The following is a 17,247-nucleotide window of genomic DNA, read 5'->3' as shown; positions in this document are numbered from 1 at the left end:
ACTTAATCAAAGTCAAACATTCTACCGAGCTTGAATGTTAAGGGATATGGTCTTGCTCTGCTGAAATTCCACAAGACAATCTGAAAAGGTTGAGCAGTACTGATCTGAATACTATACAGTGTTCAATAACAGGTTTGCCTCAGTGCTTCAGTTAGATATTGGCCCATATCACAGACAAAGCAGTTTTAAGGAGTGTAATGCATTTCAGAGTACTGGCCTTAGCAGAATGATAAAGATCAGCTATTTTTGTCCACTCTGCTTATCTTTTCTTGGTACTTAATTTAGAAAACACTTCAGGCTGCTGGGCGAGTCCCTCCCCCTGCTGTTGTGTCACGCCTGGATGAATTGCGTCAGCAGACCTTTTGATTGAAGAGCCATGTTAAGCTGGAGAGAGGTTGGGGTGGGTGGGGGGGGGTGTTAGTCAGCAAAGTATTACGTGGCTGCATGAGGATGAATTTTAGAAACGCTCGGGCTCCGTAATTATATTTCACTTTCATGCTGCATCAGCAAAAGCAAGACGTTTAGTTTTCATCTCTGAGCACGTATAGAGCAGATCGCGCCAGATTTGTAATGTCAGGGTCTGATGTGCATCAGCCACCAGGAGGTTTACGAAGATGTGTCTCGGGAAGAGCTGCAGTCTGTAGAGAATGACACAGTGCCCTCTCAGCAAAGACTACGTACAGGAAAATAGCCTTGGTAATTCAAAAATGCTGCATAGGCTGTGGTTTGCAGTTGAATTATTTGAATAACGTGCCTTCCTGGGGTTCCGGCATGGTGGTATAGTGGTTAGCATCGCTGTCTCACAGTGCTGGAGCCCTGGGTCCAATTCCTGGGGTGCTATCTGTGTGGAGTTTGTATGTTGTCCCTGTGTTTGCATAGCTTTCCTCCTGGTGCTCTGGTTTCCTCCCACAGTCCGAAGACATACTGGTGAGCTGGACTTAACTTGCAAGAGTCTACCAGGAGTGGGGCTTGGACTCATGTGGACATTTGGCTTCTGGGAAAACTGGGCCTGGTGTGAGTGTGAGAGTGTGTGTCTAAGCTGTGATGGACTGGCACCCCATCCAGGGTGTATCCTACTTGCACCGGTTGTTTTCCAAGATGGGCTCCAGTTCCCTGTCAATCTGTATTGGATAAAGCAGTTTGAAAATGGATAGATGCCATGTTAGGTTAATGCAAGGTTTGCTCTATTTTCTTTCATTAAAAAAACTGAAGACTTTCTTCATTTCCCTGCTCAGAATTTCATTTCATTTCTCAACTTTGAGCAACAATCTGGAAAAGACAAAATTGGTTAAATCTGAATACAGTTTAAAAAAAATATTGTATTTAGAATTTTATACGATTACTCAGGTCCACCGGTGTTAATACAGTGTTAAATTTCAAATTGCATTTTATCTAGTATTAATATCATCTTTTGTATTCTGTGTACTTAATTTTTTGGTAAATTCTTTTGTTGCTTTTTAAAAGTAAATGATGCAGTACTGTAGATGAAATTCTGTTTTTCACAGCTCTGCCTGTTGAAAAACCCATGACCAAAAACTATATACAATAGAATTCATCTGCTTTCTCAGTGTGTGTGGTGAAAATCCAAAAATAATGTAACAGCAACACTCTGTCTATTCAATCCTGCTTCTCTGGAAGTTAAAAAGATGTTGTAAATTATAGCATTTCAGATAAAAAAGAAAACAAATCTGAAGATGGATGCTGAAAAAATGAATCAGGTGTAAAAGCCCTAAACTAAATACATTGTGTGGCAAGTCCTTTTATTACAGTCTCATTTTCTGTGTGAGGGAATAATGTCCAGGGGGAAATTGTGCAATATATTTACAGGCGCCAACATCCGAGAGAGATTTGCATCTCTTTCTCACTGCAGAAGCCTGTTCTCAATCATAAATCTGTCTCTCCAATAATATATTAACAAATAAATTTTGCCACCACCTCTGGCTAATACAAAAAAAATGATGGCTTTCTATTTCACACCCTTCACATTTAATTCTAATGTTTAAACAACTGTATTTTTCCTGTCTTTTCGCAGAACACTACTAGATTCAAGGCAGGGTGTTCAGGTTTGCTATCTTGTTTACTACCTGATTACTGCCTACAAATGAGCTTGCATGTATTTTGTGTCGAAGCAGAAAAAATAGGAAAAGGCTTGACAAACAGAAAAAGAGACAAAATGGACTACAGATTCAGTTTGGAGAATAAGAGAGTAAATCAAACTTCTCGCCACATGCTCTATCTAATATCCATCCATTCTCAAAAAAACAGGGTGGTGGCAATCTGGAGATTTACAGGCTGGGATAATTCTGTTTTTTTCCTGTCACTGTGTGCGTGTGTGTTTATCCTCTATGCCAGACTGGCTCCAGGGGGATTACTTAACTTTTGGCTCTTCCAATCTGCTCTATTCCAGAATTTCACTACAACCCGCTTCTCCATTGCTTATACAGTACTTGATAAGCAACAGGCTCAATATAGGCAGTAAGGAGCTGGTTGTATCAGATTTCTGGAATGGACTGAGCTATGGCCCTCGACTTGTAACTGCAAGGTTGTGGATGAGATACTGCTGTTGTATTGTAGAGAAAGGTAGTTCACCGGAATTGTTCCAGTCATATTACTCAGCTAATGGGTGCAAGTGTCTGTTGAGTGGTATAAAAGGGTCAGTGAAATAAACTATTAAACATGTATAATAAACAGATGCTGTAACTTATTGCAGGAATGCAAAGAGCTGCAAGACTGTGGAAATTTATAGGAGAACAACCAGTGTCCTATTGTGGAGCTACAAAGTAGCTGCTGTCCTACTATTAATGGGATAAACTTCTAAATAAATCCTGTCTCTATCTTTGCTGTCATTAAAGCCTTTTGAGATTGGACTAAACTGAAATTTGAACTTTGTAATTGAACTGGACAATTACATTTTTTTCATTTTGTGCTTAGGTGGCGCAACTAAAGGACACACATTGTTTTCGTATTTTCTGTAAATAAAACTATATTTGTTACGCTAAAGAAAGGAATCTCCATCACATAATTGACATGGTGCAATATCTTTTACATCCCAGATACAAAGATATTCATGCCAGGAAATAACCTGGTCCACTTTTTGTGAATTCTCAAAGATTAGCCCTTTAAAGTTTGCAACACTCCCTGCCAGCCTGGCACACAAACAGGACCACACACCTGCGTGCATGAAACACTAAAAAAATATAATGCAGACCCACATTTAAGAGTGATAACTATCCCCGATAATCATCTCAACAGCCCAAATACCATTCCCAGTAAATGCATTAGGATTACTGGTTCATTATTTCTTTGAATGGAGTCATACATCCTTCTGATAACACTCCCAAGATCTAGTATGTGTCTCTGGATCAGATACCCAGCTTAGCTCTTACTAGCAATCTCTTTTTATTTCTATGATTCTGTAGAATAATGTCTGGGGTTAAAAAAACACAGACCAATCTTTCATCTTCGTTAAGAGGTAAATAAGTTAGTTCCCTGCTGGCAGTGTGACGCAGGCTAAAAAGCAGATTGGTTTGTGGGGAAATAAAGAATAAGTTGCCTGCTTGAAGGGTGCTAACTTTTCAAAATATATTTACAATATACTGTACAGTGCAGCTCCTGATAAATGTTTACTGCAGTATGACAAGGGAACAGCAGAGTGATGGTGCTTAAGCCCAGTGTTATCACGACAAAGCACAGAGAGCTGGTAAATCATGATACAAACTACAGGAAGCAGGCCAAAGCAGACGGAATACAGCCATTGCAAAACCTTGGGAATAAATTAAACATCCCTGGAAATGTACTATAGCCAACACTCAGAAATCACACATTAATGTGTGTAATAGCTTTTTTATAATGTTCAGTAAGTTAAAGTTTAGAGATATTTTAAAAAATGGTTTTCAAAAACGTTTCAGCATCCTTCTCTTTAATTTCATCTTCCCAAGACATTGTAAGCAATTTTAATCATCACTCTTATTAATTCTCCCTGAAACCGGTATTAAGCAAATTTGTGCCTTCTAGATTTTAATGTGCACTCTGGGAAAACAATTTTACTGCCTCTAGGTACCTACTGTACTGTATGTAAGAGGAGAGTACTATATTTTACAATTATACATGCTAAAAAATAGTCATTTTGGCTTTTATATAAAAGCTGAACATTTTTAATATATTGTATACAGTGTTAGTTCTGTATTTTTCTGGGATGTTTAAGATTGCTTCAAACTAGGTGACTGTCCAGAAATAGTCCTCTATTTCTCCATAGATTTCTGTATATAATAAAGCAAAGAAGAATTGAGACTCTCAAATTTATATAAAAAAAGAAATGTAGTTAAATTTCCATGCACTATGTATTATTGAAAAGCTAAATGCTTTTAATGCCGATTTTTTGTAGTACAATATACAGTATAAGTTATTGACATTGTGCTAACTACAATATTGAACTAGTGAAAAATAACAATGATTAGTATTGTAATTTGTTATTTATTTCAAATACAATCCTAACATATATAAAAGAAAAGAACTACATCGAAGAAGGTTGTTAAACTGTGTGATTTACTGTCTTTCAGAAGAGACACAAAAGGTATCTGCTCAGGCTAGATTTAAAAAGGCTGCTAAAATAATGACAATGTTACACTAGATTGCAGTTTATTAAAGCTATACATCAGAAAGAGCAGGGAAGAAAACATATACTCTGCAATAAATAATATCAGAGCTCAAGATAAATCAGAGTCATAAACCAGTATATAATGGGTTGCAAATGTGGTCGTTGGCCTCTGGACATTTGATCTCCTGCATCTGAGAAGTGGCGCTTCTGATGAATACAAATCAACAGCAGCAGCTGCGTCTAGGGTGACCTTACTGTACTTCCTCAGGAGAAAAAAATACTTACCACAAAATAACCAAAAACAAAAAATGAAATACATAGAAATAAATCATTGAAACGAAACATTAAAGAACATTAAAAAACACGTGGCAATATTTGTCTTTTTAACTGCAGAGTTACTATGGGCCTGATCTGGTCTCCCTAAAGTTCCCCTTATTTCAATCAGTGAAGGGGGGCAGCTGGGAAAGAATGGCTGCTCTGCGTCACCCCGGTGGGGGCTGTACTTCAGACGTGGATGAAGTGGGTCCCCTCACATACTGTATACTGTATATGAAGTCCTTTAGGGTAGAAAAAACTTTATACAAATGCAATTATTATTATCTCAAAGTTTTATCATAAGAAGAAGAGTAAATGAATTTACCTCTATTAGTGGTTTTAGGAATAAAATAATAATTCATATACTATTCATAACACCAATAATGAAAACCTGTCCTCCGTATTATCAACAAAAAAGAGGATATTTTGAACCACTCTAGTTTTAATCTGACTGTATTTGTAAGTGTTCTGAAATGAAGACTGCTTTATTCTTTACATAAAACAGCCAGCACTAATCTCTCCCTTCAGAGATTCAGAAGATGCATCGTAAATAGTCGTAACAACCTGCTTAACACTATGAACCAGGAGACAATTCTGGAGCCTCTGATGATAGATGGCTCAGTCCTGTCTCTCAACTAATTGCAGACTAAGTAGAATGAGCAGATGTTCCATTAGTTAATTAATAACATTGTCTTAAAGAAAGGTCACTGGTTGGTAGAGAGACAACAATGAAAATTAAGTTCTTACCCCCTGGATTTGTAACTAGGAACCTTCACTCATCTCAGCTATGATCCTGGATGGAAAACCTGGTTTGAAAGCCACCATGTTTCTGTTTTTCTGATCACCTCATGCTGCAAAGAACAGTTGGTGTCAGTTTGAGCTGCATTAGAATGATATGGTAGTTAGCCTCACTAGTTTTGGGTTTTGGGTTTTTGTACAGTACTTCACTAACCTCAGTACTCATCTTTTTTAAAAAGAAGTGCTTTATGCAATTCGGTTTTGTGGGGGAGCCAGAGGCTATCCTGGCAAGCAATGGGCACAAACAAGGGCACACCCTGGACGGAACACGAGTCCATCGCAGGGCACAGACAGACACAGACATGCACACACTCACACCACGGCCAGCTTACCCACAAGCCAGTTAACCCACTAGTAGGCCTTTGGAATGTGAGAGGAAACCAGAGCACCCTGTGGATGTGAGGAAGTCATTTGTAAGAAAATGTTTACCATCTTTAAACATTTGACACAAGATTCAGAAAACAGACATGGATACATACATTAAACACTAAACACCCTTCATAAATTCGTGAATGAAAATAATTTGCATTATTTCTTCCAACATGGCACAGACAAGAAACTTTAGGGGTAGATAAGGTAAAACAAACCATCCTGCCACCAAGAGCTGTGTGCAGTTGAAACAGCCCAGCAAAATCTGTCGGACTGCAATAAAAAGACTTTCCAGTATCAACACAAAAGAACCCGAGTCACCATCTCTGGATATATGGTGCATCTGATGGTGACCTACTGTACAGCATAGATTCGCGATAAGGAGTTTCATCCTTCTGAGACCATAACACAAGGCAGTTTCAGACAGCACTCCCGCCAATGCTTAAAATAGAGCTGCTCTTTTCAAAAGACTGAACTCACAAGAGATGAGAATCTGTACAGAAGATCGCGTGGCAATGCTGTTATCGGTGGTCTTGCAGTGAACTGCTGACCTGAGGAAGGCCAGGCAGATGGTGGTGTGTCTGAACAAAGTGGGTCTGCATTAGTTACAACAGGGGAATCCTGGTACAGCACTGAAGAAATCAAATTTAATGAAAATCAGAAAGCAGAGCTTAGTAAAACTCCTCAACTATTACTTGCACAAGTGTGGTTGGTACAGGATGAATTCAGGTTTTTAAACCTCTGTTCCTAGCTTAAAAACAAAATCAGAAGTTAACTGTTCCTCCCCCCATAACAACCTTTATACTGCATCTTTAATTGGCTTAGGACACATTCAAAAAGAGTTCAACAAAGTGCACAAAAGTTTGTGTTAAAAAGAAAACTGGAGAGAGAAACAAGAATTTAGAAGAAATTTGAAATAACCACTGAGACATCTTTGTGATCAACTCATTTTTCTTTGTCGTTTGGAAAGAAGTCAGCTTCAACTTCATAGCAGAAATGCTAAATACTACCATTTTAATTACATTTACAAATCAAACAGGATGGAGATCTTTCATTTTTTACACATCTGTTGTTTCAAAAAGTCCATGTCAATGCCTGAACCCACAAATTAACAAGGGACTCTAAAGACGAAAAACACAACAAAGACAGCCCTCTGGGAAATCAGTAAGGGCCAATAGGCTGGCTGCAACACAGGGCTTGAGAAATTTGTCCTTGAGAAAGTCAATTGTTGACAGCTCCTGCTGTTTCCAAGCACTGGCATGCAAGATCTTTGAAATGCAAATTCCATTATTAAATATCACACAACCTCCCATCCCTACAGTCGGTCAAGGGCAGATCACCTACCCCTTTCATCAACTTCATATGCCAGACCTAATTCTCAGGTGGTTTTCAAATAACAGTCTCACTTCCTTCCAGACTCTATTCTTTCCCTGGCTCAAGCTCTGCTAAATCCCTAGCTGGTAAAGGTCAATGGTCATTGGATGCCACTCCTCTTCTGTGTTTTTAAACAGAACCTGACCAATTGTCTTCCTTCAAATAGTCAGCTGACTGAGGATGGCAAGTTACCCCTACTGCCTTCTGGGGAATGTAGTTCGGGCAAGGATCTCCCTCTCAAAATGTGTGGTCAGCAATAGACTGCTGTCTCTCCAAGGGTGGACAGTCCTAGTAATCCTGAATCCTAATCATGTAAGCATGGATGGGTTAGCTCTGATAAAATCCCCGTACATAACAACTCCTTTGCTTTTCTAGGAAAGAAGCTGAGTATCACGAATCCCAGTAGGTAACATCTTTATTATGTATGTTTGCCTTTTTGTAATAAGGTTATATCTAAAGGTGGTACATCCTGCAGAAGCTTGGATGGTATTTTCTGTAAAATGCCCTGATGAGGACTTTTGTAATCCTTTTTATTAGATGAAATACAATGCACTTTCAGTGTGACTAAAAATAGCCAGACTTGAGATAGATGCTGTATTTATTGCATTGCCATTTAAGGTTAGATGCGTGGAAAATAATTAATTCTAGTTGTGGCTGACCTTACTATAACGAGATATGGTTTATCATTACTGCAAATTAGAAAGGAAGCCCCATGATACCGCAGAAGCAAGAGAGGGCTGGTGAGTTCATCCAGTTTGCATCACTCCTTGACCTTTCCATTATGGGCCCATCCAGTGTTTAATGTTAAAGACTGTCAATGTCAAAGAGCTCATCTGAGAAAGGCTCTGTGTGGTACATTTGTTCACGATCAGGCATGTTATGAAGCTGAAAAAAAGGGTCTATAATGAGTAAAAATTTAACAACACACAAGTGAAACGCTATTACACATGTACTGCACATATTTGAAACACAGGAAGATGATTACCATATTAATAGGTATACAATATCCTGTAGGTTAAATGATATAATTTATACATGATACATTCATTCATTTGTACTTTACACTATTTAATAAAGATACTGTGACATTGCCTTATTAAAAAAACAGGCATAGGAAAAACATTAAAATGTATAGTAGTAATGCTTAAGGAAATCAAACCTGAATTGTAGTATTCCAATATAAAATGGGCAAAGTAACTAAAATTGTATTTTCCAAGAAAAAAGAACACTTTTTTATTACTATAATCGTGATTTATTTTGTGTTTGTAACTACAGCGACCAGTACGATGGTCATACGGCTGAAGCTCCCCCGTGTACAGTGACCAGTTTGCATTGCTCAATCCACAGCTGGGCATGTGAGGAGAGTTGGAGCTGAATACAAGAATAGAGATCTCTGTGCTCCCTGATCAATGACTTTGACAGCTGGCCTGATTCCAATTTCAATCCATAATTCTTCCTCGCAGGGAAATTAATGAAGCCAAGGGCTGATTAGGTCTGAATCACTCCTCCATGACTAATTCAGGGTTATTTATCAGCGCTCTGTGGGCCAGGACACTGCACTACTCACACAGAGTTGTAGGCACAAACGATGTTCTCTCTAAAACCTGGGCGACTGGCACAGCCACACTCATACCGAGAATGTAATATAAAACAAATGTAAGAGCCTAATCTGAGACTCACGTCAGCTCTCGATAAACTGCGATGAACAGTGTTATTGTCACCTTCCTGTTACCTTTGAAATTGAATTTGTAGGACATTTTGGGCGGCAGACCTGAAAGTGCTATGGAAAGCAATTTAAGAATCTTATGAATCTTAATGCCAACATCCAAATGTTTACAAGAAAGTAATGCCTTTTCTCTTCATGGGTTTGTTTAATTTAATATCAGTGTGAGATATACCATCCTCATCAGACCATAAGTTATAATGGAGGAACATCGTTACTGTGTCAGTCATCATTTCTAAGAGTATAGGGATGAGCTGTTCTAAATTTGAGACTCTGGACTGCATCAACTTCTAACCACTTCAATTCATTATTTTAATAAAAACCAAAACAAATAAAGACCATTTGTATTTTAGTGCATCCACTGTATTTTTATAATGTTTGATCCCAAAGCTCAGAATTTATTAAACACCCTTTCAAACTCGATGAATGAAGATGGCCATGTTTAGGAACCTCTAGGTTCGTAGTTTGAGTTCATATCCAAATACCCTGCCAACAGTCCTCAGTGAGTCATTCTTTATGGCACAGAGTACCGCCTTCTGATTTTCTAAAAAATTCTGGCAATTATTATTATTATTATTAATAATAATAACAACAACAACACTTTTTCACTTTTCACTCCATGGGATGGCAGGAAAAAAGCAGGCTCTAAGGTGTTTAATGTTTAATACATGAAAAACTACATCTTACATGGTGACTGATGTTGACTCAATACTTTTGTCTAAATCGTATATATCGCTAGGCTGGTTTGACTCTTGCGGGCTTCCGTATAATGTACTGGTCATGTGTGTAACTGTCAGCTGACTGCTGCCCATAGTGAGGGAAACGTCTCTGTTCTGTTATTTCCACGATTTACATTGTTTTATTTTTGTAATTTACTGTGAGCCTTTAAAGAATGGAGTCAACACTAGAACAGCATCTAGATGATACGTGAGTTTTTATTTTTTTAAATATAATCCGTTTTTTAAGTGTTTTACTTTGGGAAAGAAACAAACGCGATCTGGAAGAATTACTTGTCACCCCAGTTGCTTTACATGATCTAAAATATTTGACCTTTTTTAAATATACATTATACATAGACAGCGATTTTAATATATAATCGTGGCGAAACATGATTGGCTAATTCCAAAAACGGTACTAAAGTAGTTGAAAATTCTTATAATTTCTTTTTACATTTTCATACCCTGGCATTGAAATAAAAAAATAAAAAATAGATGCCCACGGATTCACTAACAAGTTTTCTGAGTTAAAATAATTTATATTTTTACTTTCAATATGGCTTTATTTAAATATTTGTTTTTATAGTATTTATATTTTTCGTTGACCCAAAAGTTGATCGCCTGCCTTTACCACTAATGTCGCCAGAGAAAGACTTAAAACGTTTTACTTTCTGAGCGATATCAGGGTACATACGCGCTCTTTATATAAAACAAATTTGTCTTCTGCCTGTCAGAATGAAGAATCCTGCCATCGTGGGGATCCTCTGCACAGACCAACAGGGCCACAACCTGGGCTGTGAGTACACACACCTGTCCCACGGGCTGTGCTGCTTTGTTGAAAACATCGCTTTGCCACTACCTGTTGTTTCAGAGTCCTGGAGAGCCGCAGTGCTTCTTAATTTACTTAATCTGTTTGCAGTTGACCACCTTTTCCAAGAGTTCAGTAGCATAGAGTGATCTGTAATGCCTGCAGAATGAAAAATATAGTGAAGAGAAGTGGTCCTTCCTTCTTGTTCTGGAGGGCTTCTTGTGTTTCTGGCTTTCATTCCATTTGAGCTCTTACTTGCGAAATTAAATCAATCATTTATTGATTTAAACTTTTTCCTAGTGAAGGAGTATGGATTGGGTTCCCTTTAAAAAGGGAGCTCTCTAGGACCAGGAGAGAGGGTCGCAGGTACGGGGAGTCCTGAATTTCAGAACGGTACATTAGTCCAATGGGAAGCTTTAACACAGAGATCAGATGGCCTTGCTGCTGTTCACGCAGTGCTGAATGGAGCTGCCGCAGGCACGGCAGTGCCTTCCCAACTTTGACTTTGAGTGTTGGCGAAAAAGGGGGGCGCAGTCATTTTAATACACAGGGTTCAGGTATTTGTGTGCCAGCTCTGACCTGCCCTCTCCTGCTGCTGCTGTCTTGCCATTAGGCCGCGGCACGCTGTCTGATGAGCACGGTGGAGTGGTGTCAGTGCTGGCCAAGCAGGCTGCCCAGCTGACGGCGGACCACACTGACTGCCCCACAGTGTGCCTGGAGTCTGATGCTGGGTAAGAGGGGGCAGGAGGCTCTGCCTCTGCCTCGCTGAACAATTAGGCTTGTTAAGCGCACGGTTTTTACTATTTCATTAAGTTAAACCTAGTTCTATTAAAACGCCTAGTCTCTCATTGGTAAGGTTCAACTACACTGCCTAATTTATGAAGAGTTGTCTTACTTAATGTTCTATATGACTGTGAAACATTTTTTATACCTTTCTACATGTTGTCACATTTTCTTTCCATTTCCCTCTTGGCATGCTAGGTACAAAATGCTTGTGTTCAGTGTCTGTTAGAAGGGATTTTTTCTGTATTTGCTTCTTTGCTTATACTGCCACCCTGTGGATTTGAACTAAGAAACTGGGGTGTTAGTTGTCCTGTGTGTGTCTGATTTTTACAAAGCGCCCTGAAAACTCTGCAGTGGGGATGAGAACTTCATTCCTTAAGGGCTATACCGTTCAACAACGGAAAACCAAAACAATAGGATTTTTTTTGTCTAAAATATTTCATTTGTTTAAATTATTAAATGTCAGAGGTGAATGAAAACTGCAGGAGCCTGAGGGCAGGAGCTGCCTGTCTCAGATGTACAAAGTTTTTCTTTTTCCAAAGCTCTGAGGAACTGGGCATTAAAGAGGTCTTATGACACCATGGCACTGGATGTAAAAGAGGATGTTTAAACCTCTCTCATCTTATGCTTGGGGTCATTTATTCCTGGAACTAAAGTCCTTGTTTATTTATTATTGAATTATGAAAGACAGTTTCTCTTCTCTCTGTAGGAACATCTTAATAAGGACACATGGCACCATTACAGTAGCCGTGCACAAGATGGCATCCTGATTTTTCAAGCAACAAGAAAACACTTTACTTGTTTCCCCACCCCCTTTTCTTTGTTTTTTTTTATGAAGCGCATAACAAACTCCAAATGGTCATCTTCCAATAAAGATAAAAAACAACTGAATAAGCATTTGAATGTTGAGACCATTGGAATACAATTTCTTGTGTTAACAGTTTAGTAACAATTTGCTTTGTTTTCATAGAAGGATGGCGTCAGTCATTCAGACACAAAGTTAGACATTGGATTTCTCAGTCATTTGTGCTCAGCTCCTCCATTTTAATGAGCAACTAGTTACAAATAGTTTGGGGATTGTTGGAATGCTTGCGTATGTACACGAGCTTTTCAAGGTGAATGTCTGCTTGCTGCCTCCCTGATAGGTACAGTACGATGTTTCATAAGTTCAACTAATCTGAACTTTGCCCAGGGTCGCCAAAAGGTGCATAGCATGAGGTCATGCTACTGAAAACTGAAGCAAATGACAGCTATGTCATAGTCTGGCCAGCACTGGGCTGGGAAAACATTTTGCTAGTTTCAGTCTTAATAAACAAGTTCTAGGTTACCCCTAAAATGTGTTTTTGTCCACCACACCATTGGTGGAGATTCAGTGGCAGAAAATGGAACTTTCAAATGGACAGGTAGCAAAGTCTCATACATCATAGAAATGAAGGGCATATTTTTATGATTTGTTGGTTTGAATCATGACTTTTATGAAAGAAACACTGGGCACTTCGCAGAGGATTTGAACTCTTTTTGTCATTAAGCATGTTTTCTGCTGTGCTTTGCTATCTGCGAGTTCTGTGTCATTCATGTCTATGTCGAGACAGTCAATAGAGGGAATGTGTGGTGGATTTCCTGTATTTAATACCTAAGTTGTAAATGTTTAACTCTAACTAATTTCCCAGTGAAAACAAGAAAATGAATTGGACACAATTTCGGAGGTAATGTTAAAGCATGAAAAATCTGAAGAATAAAATTCTGTTGAAATCTGTAACCCGATACTGTTTGGCTTGTTTTAATTTTTCATCTCTTACCGTATCCCGTTTTCATTTTTATTTATAGTATTTTGCTCTGAAGAATCAACAGACTGAAGTTACCATTGCTTGGAAATCTCTTTTCATGAAAGTGTTTAAGGATAATTTCCCACCTCTCTGTAGATCTCAACTGGATTTTTAACTTAAGAGGTTTCTTTTTGTCATTTCTAATATAACTGTTATTTTGCAATAATTTGTGAGTATCATTTAGTGTTTGTCTTCAGCCTTATATTTAGCCCTAAATTTTTCATATTCATATATTTGATCTGTAAATTGTGACCTTGCTGATCTCCTTATAGGTGGCATCCCAGCATGTGCCAACTGTAGTAATAGGGTTCGGCCAGGAGAGGGCAGACCAGTCCTGCACAGCTGGGCTACAGCAGCGCATTCTCTTTGAAATGCCATAGAGGTCGAGTCCTTTGAGGACCTTCCTTCATGGCTGGATAAAATTCATTCCCTTCATATTCATGTATATTTAGACTTTTAATTTATTACTGAAATATTGGTGGCCAAGACCAAAAGAACATAAAAAAGTTAAAAAAAGAGACATGAATCACCAGAAGCGAATTTGAAAAAGAAACTGCAGTCAAGAGCACGTACTCTGAGACTGTGGAGGAATGGGCTCTTGAGGCTGGAAGGAGTACTGAGATTCGGGTAAGGTCTTAAGCAAGGATGTGAAGTTTTTGGAAGGTGAGTGTGAAAACCTGATAGCGCTAAAGGAAGCTGCGTCTGAGCAGCAGCACGGGTTCGTGGTCAGGCCTCCGGACAGGAGGTCTGTACATTGAGATCCATGTGGCAATGCTGTTACTGGTGCTTTGCCCGCATTGCTCCAGGAAAGGCCCTTTATAAATGAGTCTCCGGTTGTCATCGTAAATAAGAATTTGATTCCAATCAACTCGTCTGGTATGTCGACCTGGAAACTGCCTTGAAAATATTTCAGCAATAGGGCATGAAGGACTGTAATGTATGACTCCTAATTAGAAGCTTGACTTTGTGGATGGGGGCAATCACTTTGCTTTAACCGTGGTTTCTACAAGGCTTCACTGTGTTTTACTATAGGTGATTATGGAAAGAAAATCGAATAACCAGGTTACATACTGGCTGTACAAGGTTGCATCCGCCTACCTTTACTATGGATAAGTCAGCAATTAGACACTTGCATAACTTAATCATGTCATTTTTTGTTGAAACAGCAATTATTTTCCTTGAGTACCATTCTGTATTCTGTAACTACCCTTACTTCTTCAACACCTCCTGCAGTGTCAAGATGTGCTGTGGATCCTTATCTTCTGAGCTCAGAAAGGGTAAAAGATCTCTTGGAAAAACCAGGTTGCTGTTGGTTGAGGTTCTTGCAGACCAGTAGGTGTCACTCTTCCCTGTGGGCCAGATGTGCCAAACCGATGCCCCAGTGGGGTGGCCAGGGACATTGTGCCATCCATCAGATGAGATATTATACTGACATCTCGACTACTTGGTCATTAAAGATCTCATGAAGCTCTACATATGAGGAATCGTGTTGAGCTCAGTGCCTGGTTACATTCCACACTGGACTTGTCCAAAGATCCCCTTTAATAGAGCTGGTGAAGCAGTTTCTCGTGTCTCGACCTGCTGGGTGCTGTACAGTATATATGCAGAACACCTGATACTTTGGGGGGGATGCTACATTAACACATGGAACGGTGATTACAATTAACTAATTAAATTAGTTAATTAAATTAACTAATTAAATAAAACACTGACAGAATAAAATGTGACTTCAAGTGTAGTACTCATTAGTTATAATTTTTTAAAGTGTTACACGTTAAAATGAAAATAACCTGAATTATTGAACTGGTAGTAATGTGAATAAAATATGACGTATTTATAATTGATTCAGAAATAATATCATGAAATGACGTATTACTTATGACGTGTTTTACCTGAAATCCTTCCAGGCAGGAACTGAATTTTTTTTTTTAACAGTTCACGAATTTTGTTTAATGAATTTAGATTAACACACCAAGCCTCACTCCTCGAATGCACTCTTAATGCATTTCATAATCATACAGCATTCTTTTGGATTTTTAAATTCTACATACAATTGGAACGCAGCTTTTTTCGTTCTCAGTCCATTTAAAAAGGACACCGTGTCTTGGGGGCTGTTTGTGGGACTCGTCGCAATTGGCCGTTCTTGGGAGGTTTGCGCCTTAATTCGCCCCTTTCTGACTTCAGTCAAGAGAGAACTCAATTGACCCCAGTCAAAAGGCGAGAAAAACTCGCCAGCTCCCTTTTCTGCAAACTTTATCGCAAAGCAAACAGAGTAGGGTACTTCATTGGGGACACAGAAATATCGCCTGATTTCTGGAATGGAACAACAGGGGGTCGGGATCGGTGATATGCGACAAAATGATCAAAGTACTTTAGAAATGTCTTGCACATGGAGCACTAACGCGCCACTGGATTTTCAACTTTCAGAGTTTAAAAATCACTTTCCCTTAATTTCTATCGAAGCATTTCATTGATAAATCAGAACATGTTTTCTGTTTATCTGCTGTAGAAAGGCAGCAGAGCAGGACTTTTCCGTACCCTGTGCAGAATAGGACCCCTGCAAGCACGTGCTAAGGACGCTGACCATACATTTATTTTTTTGTGTGTGTTTAAAGCACATTTTTGTGTTCTAAAAGCATGTTTCTTTAAAGTTCCGCAAGTTCTCTTTTGAGTTAAATCAATCGCTATACAATATGTCGTTAACCAAAAACGCGAACAAACTGTACAGCCATCCAAATGGAACGAGCCTTTTTTAATTAATGATTATTTACTGAGGCGACTGAACAGACAACCGAACTTCACTTTGTTAAGAGCGGCTCTCGAAAATAAAGGGAACGATAAAAGGGGGAAAGAAATATTTCCTTTTCAGAGCTTCGCAAGGTTTCCCATGGCAACTTATTCGTTTCTAATTGCACTTTCTTTCTGGTCGTCCTTTTCACCGGACCTCTTAACGCCCCTCCAGTCGCTGAAACGCGTCGTGCTCGGGAGTCAGGTGGCGCGCGCGCTCCGGGCAGCGCCTCTCCTGCGCTCGAGCAGGTTTTCTGCGGGTCGAAGCGAGTCAATTCCTCGGTCACATGGTCGCGGGAGCGCAGGCTTCCTTGGTGGCCGCCGCTATTTTTTGTACGCACGGTTACTTGCAAAAGTAACTGAACGGGCAGCTCAGACGGCGGCGACCTTTCTGCGTCTCCGCCGCTTTTGTTTTTCCTAAACGAAAACGGTAAAGCGATATTATTGTCAAATAATTTGGCACTTGCTTTACTCCTCTGCGGAGCTGGGAGAGGGGAGAGGGGAGATCCAGTTAATTACAATATAGAAGACGGGACGCGCTCATGATATGTGTGAATTCGCCTGTATCAATGACGAAGATTTAATTCTCTGCTGAAAATAATTTTACGCAAAGATGGTAAGTCACGTTGAATGCTGTTCAGTACGTTTATTGATAACAGAAAAAGTTTCAGTCTTATGAATGTCTTTTTTAATCATGTCAGGGGGTGACGGTTTCTCTTTTAACACGCTATTCTACCCAAGAGGAGTCAGTTATGGTTGATTTGTGGCTGGGATACCCGCATGTTCTAACACTGTCCACGGGTTGATACAATTCCAATCAATTGTAGGCTGTCCAGTTGCGCGAAATCCAGAATTAGGTCAAGGCAGGCCGACAAGTGCTCGCATAATGCTGACCTGACCTATTTTTTCCCCCCCTGAATTCTGGCTCCTTAAGAAAGGAAAGTGCCCGAATTCTTGGTGTTTACGAATTAGACTTCTGAAGGAGAAACTTTAAATAAATTTGTTGAAAGCGAGTCATTCTAATTGTATTCCTGGTATCCTTCGCAGTTTCCCCCTGCTGCCTATAAATTATTATCATCCACTTGTTTTGGTATGCAGGGGTTTGTCACATTCCTTGTGGCTGGGGAAGGCAACTCCCGTCCTGCAGAACG

General features: G+C 39.3%; 2 protein-coding genes across 2 annotated transcripts in view; both read left to right on the top strand.

Annotated features, from left to right (window-relative positions):
• The first annotated feature begins 9,947 nt into the window (after window positions 1–9,947).
• Window positions 9,948–13,247, top strand: lamtor5 (late endosomal/lysosomal adaptor, MAPK and MTOR activator 5). Its single transcript, XM_088921067.1, has 4 exons — window positions 9,948–10,103; window positions 10,627–10,688; window positions 11,314–11,431; window positions 12,193–13,247. Exons 1-4 carry the CDS (start codon window positions 10,069–10,071, stop codon window positions 12,251–12,253), a joined length of 276 nt encoding a protein of 91 aa, XP_088777193.1. The 5' UTR covers window positions 9,948–10,068; the 3' UTR covers window positions 12,254–13,247.
• Window positions 13,248–16,380: 3,133 nt separating this feature from the next.
• The window catches only part of slc16a4 (solute carrier family 16 member 4), a 39,155-nt gene continuing 38,288 nt past the window's right edge, over window positions 16,381–17,247 (top strand). The window contains exon 1 of the mRNA XM_088922452.1: window positions 16,381–16,712. Coding sequence (XP_088778578.1) covers window positions 16,710–16,712 — 3 coding nt within the window. The 5' untranslated portion in view covers window positions 16,381–16,709. The remainder of the gene's footprint in view (window positions 16,713–17,247) is intronic.

Source organism: Atractosteus spatula, chromosome 7, assembly GCF_055471065.1.
Source record: "Atractosteus spatula isolate fAtrSpa1 chromosome 7, fAtrSpa1.hap1, whole genome shotgun sequence".
NCBI classification, from domain to species: Eukaryota; Metazoa; Chordata; class Actinopteri; order Semionotiformes; family Lepisosteidae; genus Atractosteus; species Atractosteus spatula.
The sequence above is the reverse complement of the archived record's forward strand: the minus strand, read 5'-3'. Positions and strand labels throughout refer to the sequence as shown.

Excerpts from the sequence above, each read along its gene's own strand:
- lamtor5 (XM_088921067.1), top strand. The coding sequence starts at position 10,069 with ATGGAGTCAACACTAGAACAGCATCTAGATGATAC. Across the intron at positions 10,104-10,626 it reads GAACAGCATCTAGATGATAC|AATGAAGAATCCTGCCATCG; the intron begins GTGAGTTTTTAT and ends TCTGCCTGTCAG. Across the intron at positions 11,432-12,192 it reads TGCCTGGAGTCTGATGCTGG|GAACATCTTAATAAGGACAC; the intron begins GTAAGAGGGGGC and ends TTCTCTCTGTAG.